The sequence below is a fragment of the Anoplolepis gracilipes genome, chromosome 2 (genome assembly GCF_047496725.1).
Source record: "Anoplolepis gracilipes chromosome 2, ASM4749672v1, whole genome shotgun sequence".
NCBI classification, from domain to species: domain Eukaryota; kingdom Metazoa; phylum Arthropoda; class Insecta; order Hymenoptera; family Formicidae; genus Anoplolepis; species Anoplolepis gracilipes.
Genome location: NC_132971.1, coordinates 21,216,144 through 21,232,873, shown reverse-complemented (window position 1 = coordinate 21,232,873; position 16,730 = coordinate 21,216,144). Strand labels below are relative to the sequence as shown.

General features: G+C 38.1%; 3 protein-coding genes across 14 annotated transcripts; 2 read left to right on the top strand and 1 right to left on the bottom strand.

The window, feature by feature from the left end:
- Positions 1-1,408: 1,408 nt before the first annotated feature.
- On the bottom strand, positions 1,409-5,667 carry LOC140663124 (myotubularin-related protein 9). The gene is made up of 7 exons (XM_072887051.1): positions 5,111-5,667; positions 4,869-5,034; positions 4,502-4,794; positions 4,315-4,418; positions 3,924-4,228; positions 3,064-3,387; positions 1,409-2,934 (listed from the first exon to the last, which is right to left on the bottom strand). The coding sequence occupies exons 1-7, from the start codon at positions 5,270-5,272 to the stop codon at positions 2,531-2,533; spliced, it is 1,758 nt and encodes a 585-aa protein (XP_072743152.1). The 5' UTR covers positions 5,273-5,667; the 3' UTR covers positions 1,409-2,530.
- Positions 5,668-5,745: 78 nt separating this feature from the next.
- Zmynd8 (Zinc finger MYND-type containing 8) lies at positions 5,746-12,412 on the top strand. Of its 11 annotated transcripts, none has more exons than XM_072887042.1 (8): positions 5,746-6,038; positions 6,435-6,732; positions 7,216-7,688; positions 7,818-8,151; positions 8,261-8,441; positions 8,521-10,500; positions 10,587-10,867; positions 11,402-12,412. In XM_072887042.1, the coding sequence occupies exons 3-8, from the start codon at positions 7,231-7,233 to the stop codon at positions 11,528-11,530; spliced, it is 3,363 nt and encodes a 1,120-aa protein (XP_072743143.1). In that variant the 5' UTR covers positions 5,746-6,038; positions 6,435-6,732; positions 7,216-7,230; the 3' UTR covers positions 11,531-12,412. The 11 variants fall into 11 exon arrangements, 9 of the variants coding, with proteins under 9 accessions (XP_072743143.1, XP_072743146.1, XP_072743147.1 ...); XM_072887043.1 differs by having other exon boundaries at positions 5,756-5,855; positions 5,933-6,732; XR_012046224.1 differs by having other exon boundaries at positions 5,746-6,732; positions 10,587-10,985; positions 11,402-11,532.
- Positions 12,413-12,829: 417 nt separating this feature from the next.
- On the top strand, positions 12,830-16,237 carry Sar1 (Secretion-associated Ras-related 1). 2 transcript variants are annotated; one of them, XM_072887060.1, is made up of 6 exons: positions 12,830-12,987; positions 13,563-13,678; positions 14,711-14,830; positions 15,140-15,205; positions 15,297-15,532; positions 15,642-16,237. In XM_072887060.1, the coding sequence occupies exons 2-6, from the start codon at positions 13,636-13,638 to the stop codon at positions 15,756-15,758; spliced, it is 582 nt and encodes a 193-aa protein (XP_072743161.1). In that variant the 5' UTR covers positions 12,830-12,987; positions 13,563-13,635; the 3' UTR covers positions 15,759-16,237. The 2 variants fall into 2 exon arrangements, with proteins under 2 accessions (XP_072743161.1, XP_072743162.1); XM_072887061.1 differs by lacking the exon at positions 12,830-12,987 and adding an exon at positions 13,045-13,172.
- The last annotated feature ends 493 nt before the right edge of the window (positions 16,238-16,730 follow it).

The following is a 16,730-nucleotide window of genomic DNA, read 5'->3' as shown; positions in this document are numbered from 1 at the left end:
AGAACGACAAAGAGAGATCGCGGGACCAAGAAAGAGAAGGGAGAGACAGGAGAACGGAGTTAGGTCCCCTTCTCCGAGAATGCCCCCACTGTTGAGTTGAGGCCACTAATGCCATTCCCGAACGAACGCATCACTTCGCTTTCCGGCTCCGTCAACGTCGTTTGTGTCCCTTGGACGTGAGAACGAGGGAAAAATTTCCGCCAACATCAGTCCGAACAAGATTGGCGCCGAACAGAAGGAAGAAAGAATCATCCCGATTGCCATCATCGCCGTCGTCGATCGAACCGTCCAGCGGCCCTGGATGGGTTTGAATTCAGTCCACGTTTCACGATTATATGCGTGACTAGATCCACACTCATCCAAGGATACTGGACCTGTCTTCGAGGCGATCAGGACCGATCAACGTGCGCGCGCGCGTGTGGTAGACACCTGTTTCTTCTCTCCCCTCTCTATCTCTCGTCTCCTCGAGAAGCCTCGTCTGGGAAAAAAAAAAAAAAGTGATAATTGTGAGGTAAATGAGAAAGACGCGCGGAAAAATATATATATGCATAGAAAAAAAAAAAAAAAAAGAAAAAAAAAAAGCATATTTCGCTTATTACGAGTACGACGCGATAACGGTCTGCACGGACGCGAGGTCGCGATTTCTCACGGATCTCCATCGCGCAGATTCGAAACCGGTATAATGATCTCTGCGCGCGCGCTCGCTCGTTTGCTCTCGCGTTCGCGCGCGCGCGCGCGCGCGCGCTGCCGAGACACAATGCCTAAATGGCGTCACGAGCGCGTCGAAGGACGTTCTAGTCTTTGAGATATTTAGTCTCTTGGCGCGCGCGAGAGAGACTATTTATGCCTATATTTATGCTTGCATATACGTAGAGCCCTCCTTTTTTCCATCCTTGTCGTCGGCCGAGTTTAGATTTCCACGCGCGATAAACGCGGGAGTAAATAAGATCGTGGACGCGTCGAGGAGACGCTATTAGCGCTAACAGCGTCGTTCTAGCTTTGTTCAACTTTTAATGAGTAACAAAGGTAGAATGACAATGTTAGCGCTAATAGCGTCTACCCAAATGCACCCCCCCGTATTTTTTACGCTCGATTCGCGCGACGCGTTGAAGAGGCGCCTTAAGAAATCGAAATTTAACGTTTTTTTTTTTTTTTTTTTTTTTTTTTTCATCTCGAGGATTCAAAGTTTTAAAAATTTTTAGAGGATCCTCTCCTTCGCGCAAATTCGTCTCTGTTACACTTTACACGGATTTGAAATTAAATTCCCAAGTTATTTTACATCTTTGTCTTAGAATTATGAAAACATCATCGTTATTTAAAAATTAAAATTTTAATTTAAAAAGTATAAAGTAATTTGAAAATTTTTATTTTTGCCTCATCTATCTTTCTCTCTCTCTCTCTCTCTCTCTCTCTCTCTCTCTCTCTCTCTCTCTCTCTCTTTCTCAATTTTTACACAACTCGACACACATTTAACATACATGTGTACATACATATTTTCTCCCTTTCGTTTTATGACTGTATTAAGACGATGCACGTATGTGTACATACATATGTATATTTGATCGCGAAATGCGAATGCCGACGAAACTCGATGCATTCCTGAGTGCGGAGCCAATGGCCGTGGGATTCCCTTTCAGTTTCTTTGTGTGTGAACACCTGCCGCGCTTTCCCCTCCAACCTTCTCCCCCTTTTGCCTGAGCAGCGGCAACAATCCCGCCCTTAGCCTCTCTCTCTTTCTCTCTCTTCCTCTCTCTTTGGTCCGCCGCCCTCTCCCGCCATCCTTCCCGAATAACGGTAAAAACTCGTCCATACCCCCGAACAAACGAGATTTCCTTTACTGTGCCTGTACGCTCGAGTGAAAAATCTGCAGTTTTACCCTCGCAATTATGCTCTTTAATGATGGATTAATAATATACAGTCTATTTTTATTTGCTCTTATATTACCTTTGGATAAATAAATTATACATCTATAGAGGGAAAAAAATTATATATAAGTATTATATATAATAATTGATAAATTATTATATATAATATATATACATTGCTAAAACTATTATATATGATACAAGGTATGCGTTTTGTAAAATAAAAAATATCACAATTCATCTCGTCTTGTTTGAATCGTTTACATAGAACACGTTTTTAGTGATGCGAATTTTACTATACAGGCGAAGATCGTAATGTGATGTAATGTCGATTATAGGAAATATCTTTTACACATACATGTAGATATATATATATATATACAATATTGACTTTTATATATCGACAGAGATAATCCGCTTTATAAAACCGTACAGCCATTTTTTTTTTTTTTTATAGACGAAGAGATATATTTTTTTGTTAATCTCAAAGAGATTAAGAAAAAGAATTAATTGAGAATTCATTACCAAGGCTTCGGCATTCGTGGCAGGCTATTCGCGGGAACCGTTGATCCTTAAAGCTAACTATTGTATAATCGAAGGCATATTGACAAGATCGTTGAACAGCAGCGTGGACTTTAGATCTTCTCGGTTTCTACAAATCTATATCAAGTACTCTGGGATCCTAGACTCAATTGCGCGATACGAGGGTGCTCCTCCTGACCGTCCACGTCCCCTCGCGACATGTCCGGATCTGATCGTATCTCCTCCAGCGCTTGTTTCATCTGCGCGTGCAACTGTCCGGCCACTTTGCGCACCGCCGTGTGATTTTGTTTGATCTGCTTCGCGTAGGAAAGCATACCGTCCCACGAAGCTGCGTTCGTATGCGCGAGATATAATTCTCTCCATAGTTTAATACTGATGGGGGCAACGCTGGGCCAGATCACTCCGGGGTTCGGTTCGTATAACGGATTTATCCACTGTTCTAAAATGTCCGGTTGATTCATATAGGACCACAAGCTGTAAGTTCGTTCCGATAACCGTAGTTTTATTCTCTCTGCTTCCGAATCGCCTGTAGAAAAGCATAACAGGTTTATATGTTATGTGCGTATTAAAGAAAATTATATATATTTTTTAATGATATACAATTAAAATAAAGTAAATAAAGCAGAAATACACAATTTATCATTTACATACATACCTAAAAATGTACCATAGTTTGAGGAATAGGCGTGCTTGTACAATCTGATAAGTAGATCTACCGTGTACTCGAAACTGAATTGGAATTGATGATGCAATTGGTACAGGCAATCGAGGAAGAGTAAGAAGGTCGGTGCGTGCGTTGGATTTTGCGAGCTCGAGGACTGATATGCTCCGCAACGGGTTCGGCTAAAAAACTGATGGCCCGCTTGCAACCATTCGCGTTCTATGAGCGCCTGAAGTCCTCGTACCGTTCGACAATCGGGATTCAATATCGCCTGGGCCAAACTAGTTACCACTAACGTAGAATCTCTACCTGTACTGCCTGTAAATCAAAAATATTATTATATACAATTTTTATACTTCAAAGTAGATCTCTGATGGTGTGTAAACGCAAGTCATACAAATATATAAACTTCCACGATATATTAAATAATATATTATTAATATTGAAGAAGGAACTGCAATTGATCAGCTATGTCAAAAGTTTATAAATCTAATACATTTTGAGATTCATGAAATTATCAGTCATTTTATCCTTTAAAAACATAAAATTAATAATTAATTTATTAGTTAAAGATTTGCTCTGTAGAATACAATTTAATCCGAAAACCATAAACATTATCTTATATCAAATTAACTTTTTTATAGGGAAGGTGCATAAAAAATAGGAGAAAATTAAAATTTTAATTCTACAGAGCAAATCTTTACTTCAACTTACAAATTATTAATTTTATATTTTAAAAAACAAATAAAACTTTATGTAACATAAAATTTATGAATCTCGAAATTATTAAATATATGAACTTTTGACATAGCTGATCCACCCAGTTCCTCCTTAATATATACACGCACACACACCATGCACTAGCACAGCCGCGACTTCCTGATGCAGGCATTGTGCGGTGACGCAAGCTGCGTTTAAAGCACTTTGTACAGCGGTTAGCCATCCGCTGCTATCCAATCGCGACAGCCACTGCGAAGTGGAACTATTCACGTCGTTGCAAGCTTCTATTAATTTGTAGAAACTATCCGCTAAATCGTGCGGTCGAGGAACTGGTTTATGTACTTTTCGCCACTGTGGATAAGCAGTGTCCATTTCCGTGCCTCCGCCTCTAGCTCTGGCACTCTGCGCTTGACTAATAGACCTCGTGTCCACTATGTAACTATAAGAAAAATACAATGATTTTAATGATTGTCTGAAAAATAATAGCTGTAATTTTTAGACAGTCGTGTAGTCAATTATATTTACCCACGTCTTCCAGGACCTAGAACCGCGTTCAACAGTCTTTCATCTTCCTTACATCTCTTACCAGTAGCACCACATAACGGCTGACTGCTTCTCAACAATATACTCTACAATGAATCATGCGCATTCAAGTATATATTTATATATTTTATGATTTTAAAAGCACAACATTCACTTTCATTACACTTACCCCTCCCTCATGCCTGTAACATAAAACAGGAAATCTTCCGCCATCCCTAAAGCCAGCGGAAGCTATGACAACTTTATCATCCACTTGACGTGGCACTATGACCGCCGATGGATACGAATTGCACACTTTGTAGTCTCTATTCAAGTAACTGATGCGCCACTCATCCCCATGTGCTGCCAACAACCTGGACCACTCGGAGACAGGCGCGAATGCCGTCCATCCATCCTCTATTTGCACCATGGCATTGTTGGTTGTTTGCGGCCGATAAAAGAATGGATATTGTAGAGTTTGATCTGCAAAGTAAGCGACAAAATTATATATCTCCCATTTCTGTGAATAATATAAATATTGTGCTCAATCAAATTACCTAATGATATCAGCTTTTCTATGGATAATATGGCATTGATTAAATCATTAGTAGAACCAATATCTAACTGGAGGATCTGAAAGTCCTTGCATTTCAATATTACGCTACCACCTGGGCTCTGGGCGTTCAGTTTCTTCTCTACGACGTCTATATTGCGGTTCATCAGCTGATGGGAATAAAAAAAAACTCGATTAAATTGGTGCACTGATTTGAATCTATCAACCAGCAATAAATATACCTACCCAGAGTTCCTGCCCGTCATCCTGTCTGGAGGACAGGATGAGATGGTGACCGCTGATGCACAGGGTCCCATCCATGCTCTTGTTACTGCCATCACTCCTGTTGATCAACACGACATTGTCGACCTGCGGGATCAATATGTTATCGCCGATATGGTCGCCCATATTATATTATACAGTCTCGTACTCTTCTCTACGTGGCGGTCGACGATAGCTTCGTCGATAGGCTACGAACACTTTGACGGAACAACATAACCTAGAGGAGGCCCTGGCTACTTCATCGAGCTGTCACGAGAGAATTTCCGAGACATAATTCCTTTCCGGTAGCCTCGACCTCGCTCTTCGAGATTAATTGACGTTTCCACGATCGGTCCTCATATTGTGGACACTATCCGTGTGATAATAATCCTCATTTACCTCAAACTGACTAGATAAAGCTTCACAGATGTTGTATATACGAACGACTGTTTACTATCTATGCGATCCATAATCATAATCCGTCACAGCCGTTCGTCTTGACATCGCCTCGACCCTCGGTCGTGATATCACTTTGCCGAGAAAGAGAGAGAGAGAGAGAGAGAGAGAGAGAGAGGGAGAGACTCGATGCGTACACCACGTGACCGAGCATGACATAACCTATTTAAACACTGGCGAAGGAGGTGATACTATAATCGTACAATTTCAAATCGGCTGTATTTTACCCGTAAATGACGAAGGCCTCTAGTTTGACATTTATGACGAATTGACAGTTCGTTGTTAATATTCGTATGATTACTTGTTTATAGTCAGTTTATTTACGCATAAAACGTTCTGCTTCTGGCGTAGTTTCCGAGATCGAACGATCACGGGGGAAGATCGGACCGTCGGGACGGAATTTTAATTTCCCGCGAAAGCCGGATTATTAACGCTTCCTGGAGGAGGCGGACAAACAGTACGTATAGCAATTAGTCCAGGGTTTCCTCTAGACGTGAGCTATGCCACGTCTAACCTCATTTTCCGCCACTATCGACGGTACGACGTATCTCGGGAATTATTATCGCGATGTTCGAAAAAAGCCTGAAGCGACAGCATCATCATCATCCTCGTCATCGTTAAAAAAAAAAAAAAAAAAACGGTAAGTAAAAATAGATTGCTCGTCTTGCGTGAATTTGAAGAATTTTTCTTTCAAGTGAAACGGCTTATTAATTTACGTTCAAGGAGGGGAAGAGAGATAAAAATGCCATAGAGATGCAGAGGGCGATGACATGAGATGAAGAAGAGAGAAAAATCTAAATTAACGTGTAAGTAAGACACTCGTCTGTCATGCGTTTCCTTCCTCTGTCAACAGAGACGAGCGACGCGAATAAAACATAGCGAGAGACCGGAGAGGAACGTGTCACGTGACCAGCGTCGTGAAGGAACAATTGCCGAGGGATGGCGCCACTGATGGGTCAAGCGAGGCTGGCGTATGAAGGCAAACTTCTCCGATATGAGTGAATAAGAAACGAACGACGAAGATTCCCACCACTGTTATTTACCATCGTTGGCGGTTCGTCGAACGCGGCTCGCGGTGCCGAATATGTTTTGAGAGTACGCGGTAACAGACTGAGCACCTCGTGTTCACCTGGGGGAGAGCCCCTTACAAGGTAAAGTTCCTGTTTATTTCTCCACAGCTCTCTCTCACATGTATACTCGCGTGCCTCTGCCAATAGCAGCACTTTGGACGGTTCTACAAAGGGGATAATCTCTGTCAGAGTGTCCTGCAATATGTTGCGTCCAGATGTACAGTCACCTAAATTGCTGCTATTAACAGGAGCATTCATCATTATCACTCTAGGAAGCGTTTATAGGCGTTAAGAATTTATGAGAGATAACACTGTTACCGCTTATCTTTGTATTTGAGTGTTGCTGCAATAAATATGTATTTTATATTTTCATGAAAACTTATTCTGGTAATTATAGTATCTGTTAGAGTTAACTATATAATATAATGTACTGATAATATCATTATGATTACATAAACAGATATATAAATATATATATATATATATATATATATATATTATATATATAGACGTATGTATGATGCATGCCGATACTTTTCTCCAATTAGATTTTTTGTGCTGAAGGTAATAATAACCAAAATGGCGTCCCATGAAAGCTGTGAAGAGCCTGTGAAAAAATCTGTCGCCGCAGATAAAATAGATACAACTGAGAAAGCTGATGAGAAAGAACCATCGATCAATTTGTCAGTTAAGCAGGATAATGAACCAACTAATGCTGTTGATACAGAAGATAAGAAGAATTTAACTCTGAATGTAAGCAATGAATGTACAAATGTACAGGAGAAAGATACCAAGGATGTAGAAAGTGAAAGCAAACCTAATCCAAATTCACAAACTCCGGTAACTGTTAAGAATGAATTGGACGATAGTGAGGCAAATAAAAAGAAGCAAGAGGTACAAAATGTGGATAAAAAGCAGGAGACATCAAATGCAGATTCTCAAAAGACGGATGAAAAGAAAGATATTAAAAATGAAGATGATAAAGATTCTGTGACAAAAGTAGGATCTGCCTTAAAACGAAAGCGAAAATCTTTAAGGTTAGTATAATATATTTTCATGGGAAAATTGCATTTAAATCTTTATAAAAACAATTGATACTTGATTTATAATTGATGTATAAAACAAATGAAATTATAGATATTATATCTTGAATATGAAGAGAGAAGTGTTAATATTTCTAGCGTTTTGACGACAACGGAATCTTCTGTTGAGGACAACACCAGGAGCAAGAGGAAGAAAAAGAACACAAGCGACCAATTCTGTTGGCGATGTCACAAGGAAAACGTCGATGCTCATTGCACCGCGTGTCCTCGCTCGTGGCATCGTAAATGTATAGGTGGCATGCCGTCTTCTTTGGAGAAATGGATATGCGGGGAATGTGCGACCATCTTGAAAGCCGAGAATGCCGTGACGCGTTCTCTGGCCATGGCACAATTATCCGTGGATCAATTGTGCATGTTGCTCAAACACGTGGTCGAGAGATTGCGCGACTATCCTGGTGTACGTACTTAATCACTTTTCATTAAATACATGCATAATATGTGAATATTATTACATTATATATAATAAATATTTATTTCTAAATATCTCTTTTATTTCCGATGCACAGTCTGAACCATTTTCCAAACCAGTGGACCTTGCGGAAGTGCCAAACTATCTGGATTACGTCGTCAAGCCAATGGATTTGAGCCTCTTGGAATCGAACGTGCGAGCCAAGCTCTATGGCAGCACTGACGCGTTTATGGCTGACGCGAAATGGATCCAACATAATTGCATCGTGTTCAACACTTGTATGTTTACTTGTTGCACTTGTTTTTAAATTCTGTGTCTAATCTAATCTAACTTTAAATTTCTAAATATTAAGAGTAGACAATATCGATATCTATCTTGCAGGTGGTGGTGTTTATGCGGACACATTAAAGCTGACAAACGCGGCAAAGCAGATCATCAAAGTAGCTCGTCAGGAGGTCTCGGAGATCGAGGCCTGTCCCGATTGTTACGCGCATGGCCGAAATTTGCCGAGGCCTCAACCGACGTGGTTCATCGAGCCTTGTCGTCGACCGCATCCGCTTGTGTGGGCGAAATTAAAGGGTTTCCCGTTCTGGCCGGCAAAGGCGATGCCACGCGTCAATTCTCAGGGATTCGTAGACGTACGCTTCTTCGGCGAGCACGATCGCGCTTGGGTACCACCGAAGGATCTTTATCTGTACTCTGAGGAACCACCTGCGCCGTCTCCACGTAAACGAAAATCCGACATGGATGAATGCGTGCGTGAAATCACTCGACATTGTAGAAAGCTCGCGCTTATGTACGGTCAATTTAAGTTTGCGCCGCCCAAAGTGCAGTACAACCCGAATGATCCGATGCAGATAAAGCTGATGCTGCCGAATTACGATCCGCTTGAACCTAACAATTATTTTTCCAATTCTGAACCCTCTGTGACTCCAAAGAAAAAGACGCCTTTGAGAAGACGGAATCCTCCGATTAAAGAGAAATCGCCGAATGATGAGTCAATCGATAGTGGCGAAACAAACACTAGTTCGAAAGGAAACGTAAACGATGATAAACATGAAAAAGCGAGCGAAACTACGACACCAAAAGTACAAAAAACAGATATCGTTGACGTTAAGGATACTCAAAACTTGCAGACGAATTTAAACAATGATAATAAATTGAAAAAGAAAATTCCAGTTGAAACAGTTGCTCAAAATAAAACGATAAAAAATGAGAAATCGAGAAATGCAAAGGCGTTAGTGTCTCGAGTAAATAATTTGGTTACGAATAATGTCCCTGGAAGTAGTAGTACAACGACTTCTAATCTTAATAAACATATCTCAGAGAAAAATAATTCGCCAAAATTGAAGGACGACACAACAAAATCGTCCACAGATAATTCGCCTAAGCCTTCGACACCGCCGGCTAATGAAGTATCCAACACGACGCGTACTCAAAAAAGAAGTCTTTTGAAGAATATCATCAACCCCAAGTTGGCGTTCTCGCAAACGGAAAACGCGTCGAAGAGCGTCGTGAAGAGCAGTAAAGTCTACAAACCAAAAACGAGAATGGTCGATAAACTAAACGCAGAGAAAGCGCTGAAATCTATTTTCGCGAGTAAAGAAAATGAGAAATTGTCGTCACCGAATTCGCCGAGCGCGAATATGACCATGATAATGAACAGGGCATCGCTGTTAAGCAACAAAGATTCATTGTCGAGTGTTCAAAAGATGCCCGAGATTGACATAACGTTATCACCGATTTCAACGACGCCGAGTGCGAAGATTAGTCACACTATTTCATCGTCGTCGTCGTCGTCTTCGTCGCCAAATATACTCAATCCTGTAGCGGATAAATCCGTTGTGCTTTTTGTGGTGAATAACGGAAAGACAGAAGCTGCGAAACAAGCTTCACCGTCGACAATCGACTGTCAGAGCAACAAGGACGTGTCTTCTGTGACGAAAGAGCACAACTCACTTTTAAAAAAGGAAAGTAAAGCTAGGAAAACTTTCCCCAGCAAACCACGTAATCTACAAAACATGACTCCACGTCCGTTGTTCAATACAGACGAGATTATCCAGATTTCTCCGAATAAGCAAGAAACATCTCCCACTTATCAACTACTGCCTCCGCAAGCCGGACCGATTAGCGCGCGTTTGTATCAAAATGCGAACGAGCTCGCGAGAAGAATGGGCCAGTTGATGGAAGAGGCGTACAAGGAGGCGGCTCAGCCCTATATTAACGGTGAAAACGGCTCTGCTGAAAATTGTCAGGGGATATACTTTCTGAAGATGCAAATGGAACACCTGAAATGGAAGCATCAACAACAGTTGGCCGAATTGAAACACAACACTGGTATGTTAATTCCCCCCCCCCCTCCTCCTTTGAATTTTTTCACTATAAAAACACTATGGAAAACTATGGTTATTAAATAATTCCAGATCGTACCCTGCGCGAAATGCGTGCGAGTCTAGAGGCAGAAAAGTTGCGATCGCTCGAGGAAGCTCGCAAAGAGGCCGAAGAGGAGAAGCTTCGATGTATCGAGGAGACGAAGCGAAAGCAGTGGTGCGCCAAATGTGGACGGGAAGCGATGTTTTACTGTTGCTGGAACACGGCTTATTGCGATTATCCGTGTCAACAGTCACATTGGTCGGTTCATATGCGAACGTGTTCTCAGCAGGCCACGTATGCCACCGTCGTCGCAAATTCGAGGGCGCAGCAGGTGATGCCCAAACTCGTGTTAAGCACACGTCAAGCAACCTCGAGCGTACGGAAGGCCTAGAGTGGATTGGTGTAAGTCCCGACGATTCAAAGAGGAAGTTCGATAATACGAGAATACCGTAAGGGAATATTAATGTAATCTATGTTGTTAGAAGTTCTTTCGCTCACTTTGTGTAGTTTAAGCGAATTGGATTAGGTAGTATACTGCGCTTAAGTCAATTTATGACAATTGAGAATTTAATTTAAGAAAATTGTGATGAAACAAGTTAAACAACAATGATACAAGGATATGATTATATCCGCGAAGGAAGAAATATCGAGATAGATAAATATTTAAACCAATATATTTGTTGGCACATTTCACACTTTGTCGATTCCCCTATCGAAGTTCGATCCTTACAATTTGACTTACACTATTGACGCTCTGGACGCTTCAAACTTTTATTCTTACGACGCGATTGAATGCGCGATTTTTTTTTTTTTTTTTTTCAACTGATTGTGCTGCAATGGTTTAGCAGCATTCTTTACTTTTCAGAGCAGTAAGACCATGACGCACGACCCTGCGGGCAGGGTGTATGCTTTACCACCCAGCAAATTGAGCGAGATTCCGTCATCGTGGCCTGCTTCGTCCCTTAAAAATGAAACTATTCAGGATATACGCTAGATAAATTATGATTTATTTGTGATGGATAACTGACTCGGTAGCAATTGTAGGATAAAGAAAGTTTTGCTTTTACATTACAGTTAAATAAACAATCTTACAATGTTGCAAACACCAGTAAATTTTGATACAAAAACTTACATTAAAACATTTATTCTTTATAACCCGAGATCACACAATGGACACGTAGTTCGATTCTCTTCTTCTTGAAAAAGACATCTTTAATTCTGCAAATGTAAATAATTATAGTAGTTGATATCGTGCAATTTTTTTGACATCATGACTCCTGATACATTAAGTTACAAAAGACTTGAATATAATGTTACATACATCTTATTAATGTTTTGTAATAAATTTACGCTACTTCTTTAATTTAATTCGTTAGTATTAAATAATATTTATAATTAAATAGTTACTATACAAGATATAAAAGATGTAGCAATTACAAAATGATACGAGTAAGAAAATGTCAAGTATCCTTAGGCTGATTTGTTGCGATGTAATTATACATATTTGATAGTTTAAGTATTAATATAAATAATAATAATTCATTCGTATTGAAATTTAATAACATTAGTCTCGTATGTAGTCACGTGTTTCACATAACGTTTTCGTTCCTCTGTTCCTCTACATGCATTTGAAACGCGAAATATAAGAGATGAAGATTATTTTTTCAATTTCATAAACGCACTTTTGTCGTAAAATGAATTAAGATACTATCGTATGGTGTATAAAGTATAATAAGCAATTATAATAAAAAAAAAATTATTTTTTTCGTTGAGCAACGTGTTTAACGCGTGTGGATTTACAGATGGAAATAATTTCATAAACCTCTAATTGAAGTTATCTCGCAACGCGTTTATTAATAAAATTATTAAGCAAAGACACATCCGAATTTATATTTACTAATCTTCCTTATGAATACATCATACATGGTTTTCGAAAAGTCCGGAAACGCTCGAATATCTCGACAATAAACTATTTTAGAAAATTTCAAACATTTTTCTCTAAAATGCTTTATTTTCGCGTTTCGAGATATTCCATTTTCGAACTTTTCGAAAATCCTGTATATCTCTTTCTTATTAATATATACTAAAAGATGAGACAATATATTTTTAATCTTCCAAAGATTAATTCTCTCAATGTCATATACAGACATTATTTGAAACTTTTTGCAGCGTGATTTCGCAAATATATTTTTTTTTTTTTTTTTTTTTCAGGAAAAGTGGAAACCGAGTAAGTAAAAAAAAAAAAAAAAAATGTAGGCTATTCAAAGTTTCGCGGCCGTGACGTAATTTGATTTCAGAAGCAACATGGCGAACGGAAGTAGACGTCACCCAGTGCCAACTGCCAGTGATCGCCAGCCAACGGGGCTCTGAGTGTGGTCGGGCTGCTCTTTCTATGGGAGGAAAATCACTTTTCTCCGTCCCCGCGGCCTCCGTACGCTTTTTTCACAGTGGGTATGTCAAAGACACATTTGCCGACACGAGCTGACGGGTCTCGAATCGGCTGGTTCCTTTAACGCTATCCGTATGCGATTTTTCCGAACGTTCGCTCCGTCGATCCCATGCCTCCGCGTGTCAAAAGTCTTTGCACGAGACGGTGCGATAAAGTGTGTTTGTGTCAGTGAAGGAAAGGAGGTCCGGTGAGTCGTCGTCTTCGATTTCTAGATCATTCATCGGTATCGTATATGTCAAAGGAAAAATTCAAGTTATTTCCTCAAATCACGTTCCGTTTTTACTACACTTTCCTCGCGTGTAAGATTAAAATGAATATGTAATTAGAGAAAGAGAGGGAGAGAGACAGAGAAGAGACTAAGGCTCAAAGGTAGGTGTTGCAGAAAGGGGAATGAATCGCAGAAACACGAACGTGTTGGTCGACGACGACCCACCGGTTTATCCTTGCACCTCCTGCACCCTTTCGTGGCATAATAATCAGGGTTACGAGGAGGAGTTTTTAAAAGAATCAGCTGCATCGCGCGCGTGGTCACGTTGGCAGACGGTGATCTCGTTAACTTATCTTACTATTGTTGCAGAGTCATTCGTTAGTTAACACACATACATACACACGCAACACGGTGTAGAAGACATATAATCGCAGCTATAAATATGTTTATTTGGGACTGGTTCGCCGGAGTGCTGAATTATCTTGGTGAGTAGAATCTTCTTTTGCATTCATGTATTCCTGCACAACTGTTGGAAGAATTGTATCAAAAATCTCAAGAGAATTGTATGGTTTCATGGTACAGAGTGTTTAACTTTGCCAGCATATTTTACGGATAGAAATGAGACAAAAATATTATACAAACATAGGCCTGGGAAGACATTATTAATATATTATAACAGAGAAGATGTCAAATATGAATAGCAAATTTGCTGTTTATACATTATGATGTAAGAGTAAGTCAATTATGTTAATCTAATCTGTTTACTTTGTTTATCTCTCGATACTGCCAGATCTTATATAATTTTTATCTACGAAAAAAAATGTAAAAACGATAATGTACCGTACAAGAATCAATATGTGACCAAAATTTGATAGAAAGGATGTATTTACTAAAGCAAAATAAATATGAAATTCATAAGATAAATGTTAAATTTAATCTTCCAATATGTCAGTCTTGCATTAGGAACAAGGGGCAGTATTTTGAAATGGAAGATAAATAAACTTCTTTGTTCTCAATATCATGTGATAATAAAATGTTTGTGGGACTATGTTTAACAAGATAGAAAAATTTGTTGTATTATGTCGATATCTTTTTTTTATTTCTACCCATGGAACATGCTGGCAAAATTTGATTGTTAAACTTTGAAACACCCTGTATATGATACTATAATTCTATCATACTATGATAATACAAAGTTGAGAGATAATGTACCTGTATGCATGTTTTTTCTTAAAAGAACTCTATTACGACTGTCTGATTGGAATAATCTTAAACTAATTTCTTTAATTAAATTAATTACAAAGATAATTAAAAAATAAATTTTATTCATTATTTAGGAGATAATATTACTTGTGTTTTGTGTTATATATTTACATATATATTTGTTATCTGACAAAGTAATATTTATTATTTTACTCAATTCCAATGACATTTATACACATAAATTTTCGATAGAAATTCTATTTCCCTATAAGTTTGTGATTTTAATCTGCATGATTCTCCTCTGTAATTTTCAGGACTATGGAAGAAGAGTGGCAAACTTCTCTTCCTAGGTTTGGATAACGCGGGCAAAACTACATTGCTTCATATGCTCAAGGATGATCGTTTAGCTCAACATGTACCCACGTTGCATCCAAGTAACTAAATTTAGACTAATTTATCTCTTTCTCTGTGTCCTACTACTTATACTATGATCCTATTTATATTGTAATTTCTAAAAAATGCATATTTTATGAATGACAACTTCTTCTAATCCAATTATCATTTCATAATAAAAACTTGTAATTTATTATAGTTTCTAAATTTATATAACAAAGCCTCCTATGTGTAGTTTTTTCTATTTCAAAATACAAAATATAGATTATACATTTCTATTATACTGATTAATAAATTATGAAAGTTAAACTTGTATTGCTGAGTTATCATTAGTCTTTTTTATGTTCTAGCATCCGAAGAATTGTCTATTGGAAATATGAGATTTACAACTTTTGATCTGGGGGGCCATACTCAAGGTATACATACAAACAAAATGCACACCTTATGAAATGTTGTTTTTATAATTGTTCAATTATTTTTATATCTGTGCCAATTGAATCTTCTCAGCACGTCGTGTATGGAAGGATTACTTTCCGGCTGTTGACGCGATAGTATTCCTCGTCGATGCAAGTGACAGATCAAGATTACCAGAATCAAAAGCCGAACTGGATGCACTGCTAACTGACGAACAACTCAGCGCATGTCCAGTTCTTGTGCTAGGCAATAAAATTGATAAACCATCTGCTGCTTCTGAGGATGAACTTAGGAATTTCTTCAATTTGTATGGGCAGACAACAGGAAAGGTAGTTTTATAAATTAGAATGACGATAACATTTTGAAGCTATATTATTGTAACAGAGAAACGCGCTAAATTATTATAGTATTTACGCGATAATAATTTTTTGCTTTTAGGGTAAAATCGCTCGTAATGAGATACCCGGCCGTCCACTGGAACTATTTATGTGCTCAGTTCTGAAACGACAGGGATATGGGGAAGGCTTCCGTTGGCTTGCACAGTATATCGATTGAACGTATCTATTATTGTACACATGACAGATTCTCGACAGTTTCATCATACATTTATCTTTCCTCTAATAACGGTATTGATACCGAAATTGTAATATTCTTCACGCGAATTCAGCAACATAGGAGAGGAATATCGTTTCACCGATCTCAAAAAAAAAAAAAAAAAGAAAAAAAAGAAAAGAAAAATAGACTCCAAGCAGTAAACGAAATTTAAGATTTTCCATAAATAGAGACGAATATTCTTGAAAATATTGTACCAATATAAGACGCGAATGATAGGACTTTAATTTTCTTTATTTGACATTGACATGCATACAACTTGGGGAAAGTGTCATTCCTTTTTCTGAATACTTCGAATTCTAATACAGATTTCATGGAATTCCTATCATTTTGCAAGTCACATTAGACGAATATCATTAATACGTGCTGAAAAAATGAAATAAAAACGTTTTGATAAATAAAACTAATAAATTATTTAAGAATTCCAAGTGTTTTTTGTAGATTTTTTTTTTCTTTTTGGTCAATGGTATTATTTAACGGTGAATAGTTATTTGTATGTTTTATGGCTCCTGGAAAATTGAAAAAAAAATGTAATACGTACTTTATGAAAGTCAGGTTGATATTTTGTTTTTTGTGTGAATAATTTATGAAATTAATAATATATCAATGAATGTCTGACACTACTGAATGGTATTTTATATTTAATTGCAGGCGTTTATATTTGATTTTTACTTACATAGTCTTGTATTTGTATTGTGCCAATATTTTGTATATTTCTTAAAATCTATTATTCAGAAAATGCAGAATACAAGTGATCAGTTTTTGTTTTGCAATAGTTATAAAAGTCCATTAAAATAACTGATATTGTTAAATTATGTTTAATTATATTGTTTTTTTTTTAGATAGGAAATGATGAAATTGCATATATCTCAATTATAGCTAACAATGAGATATGTTAGTTGAAAAATAATGGAT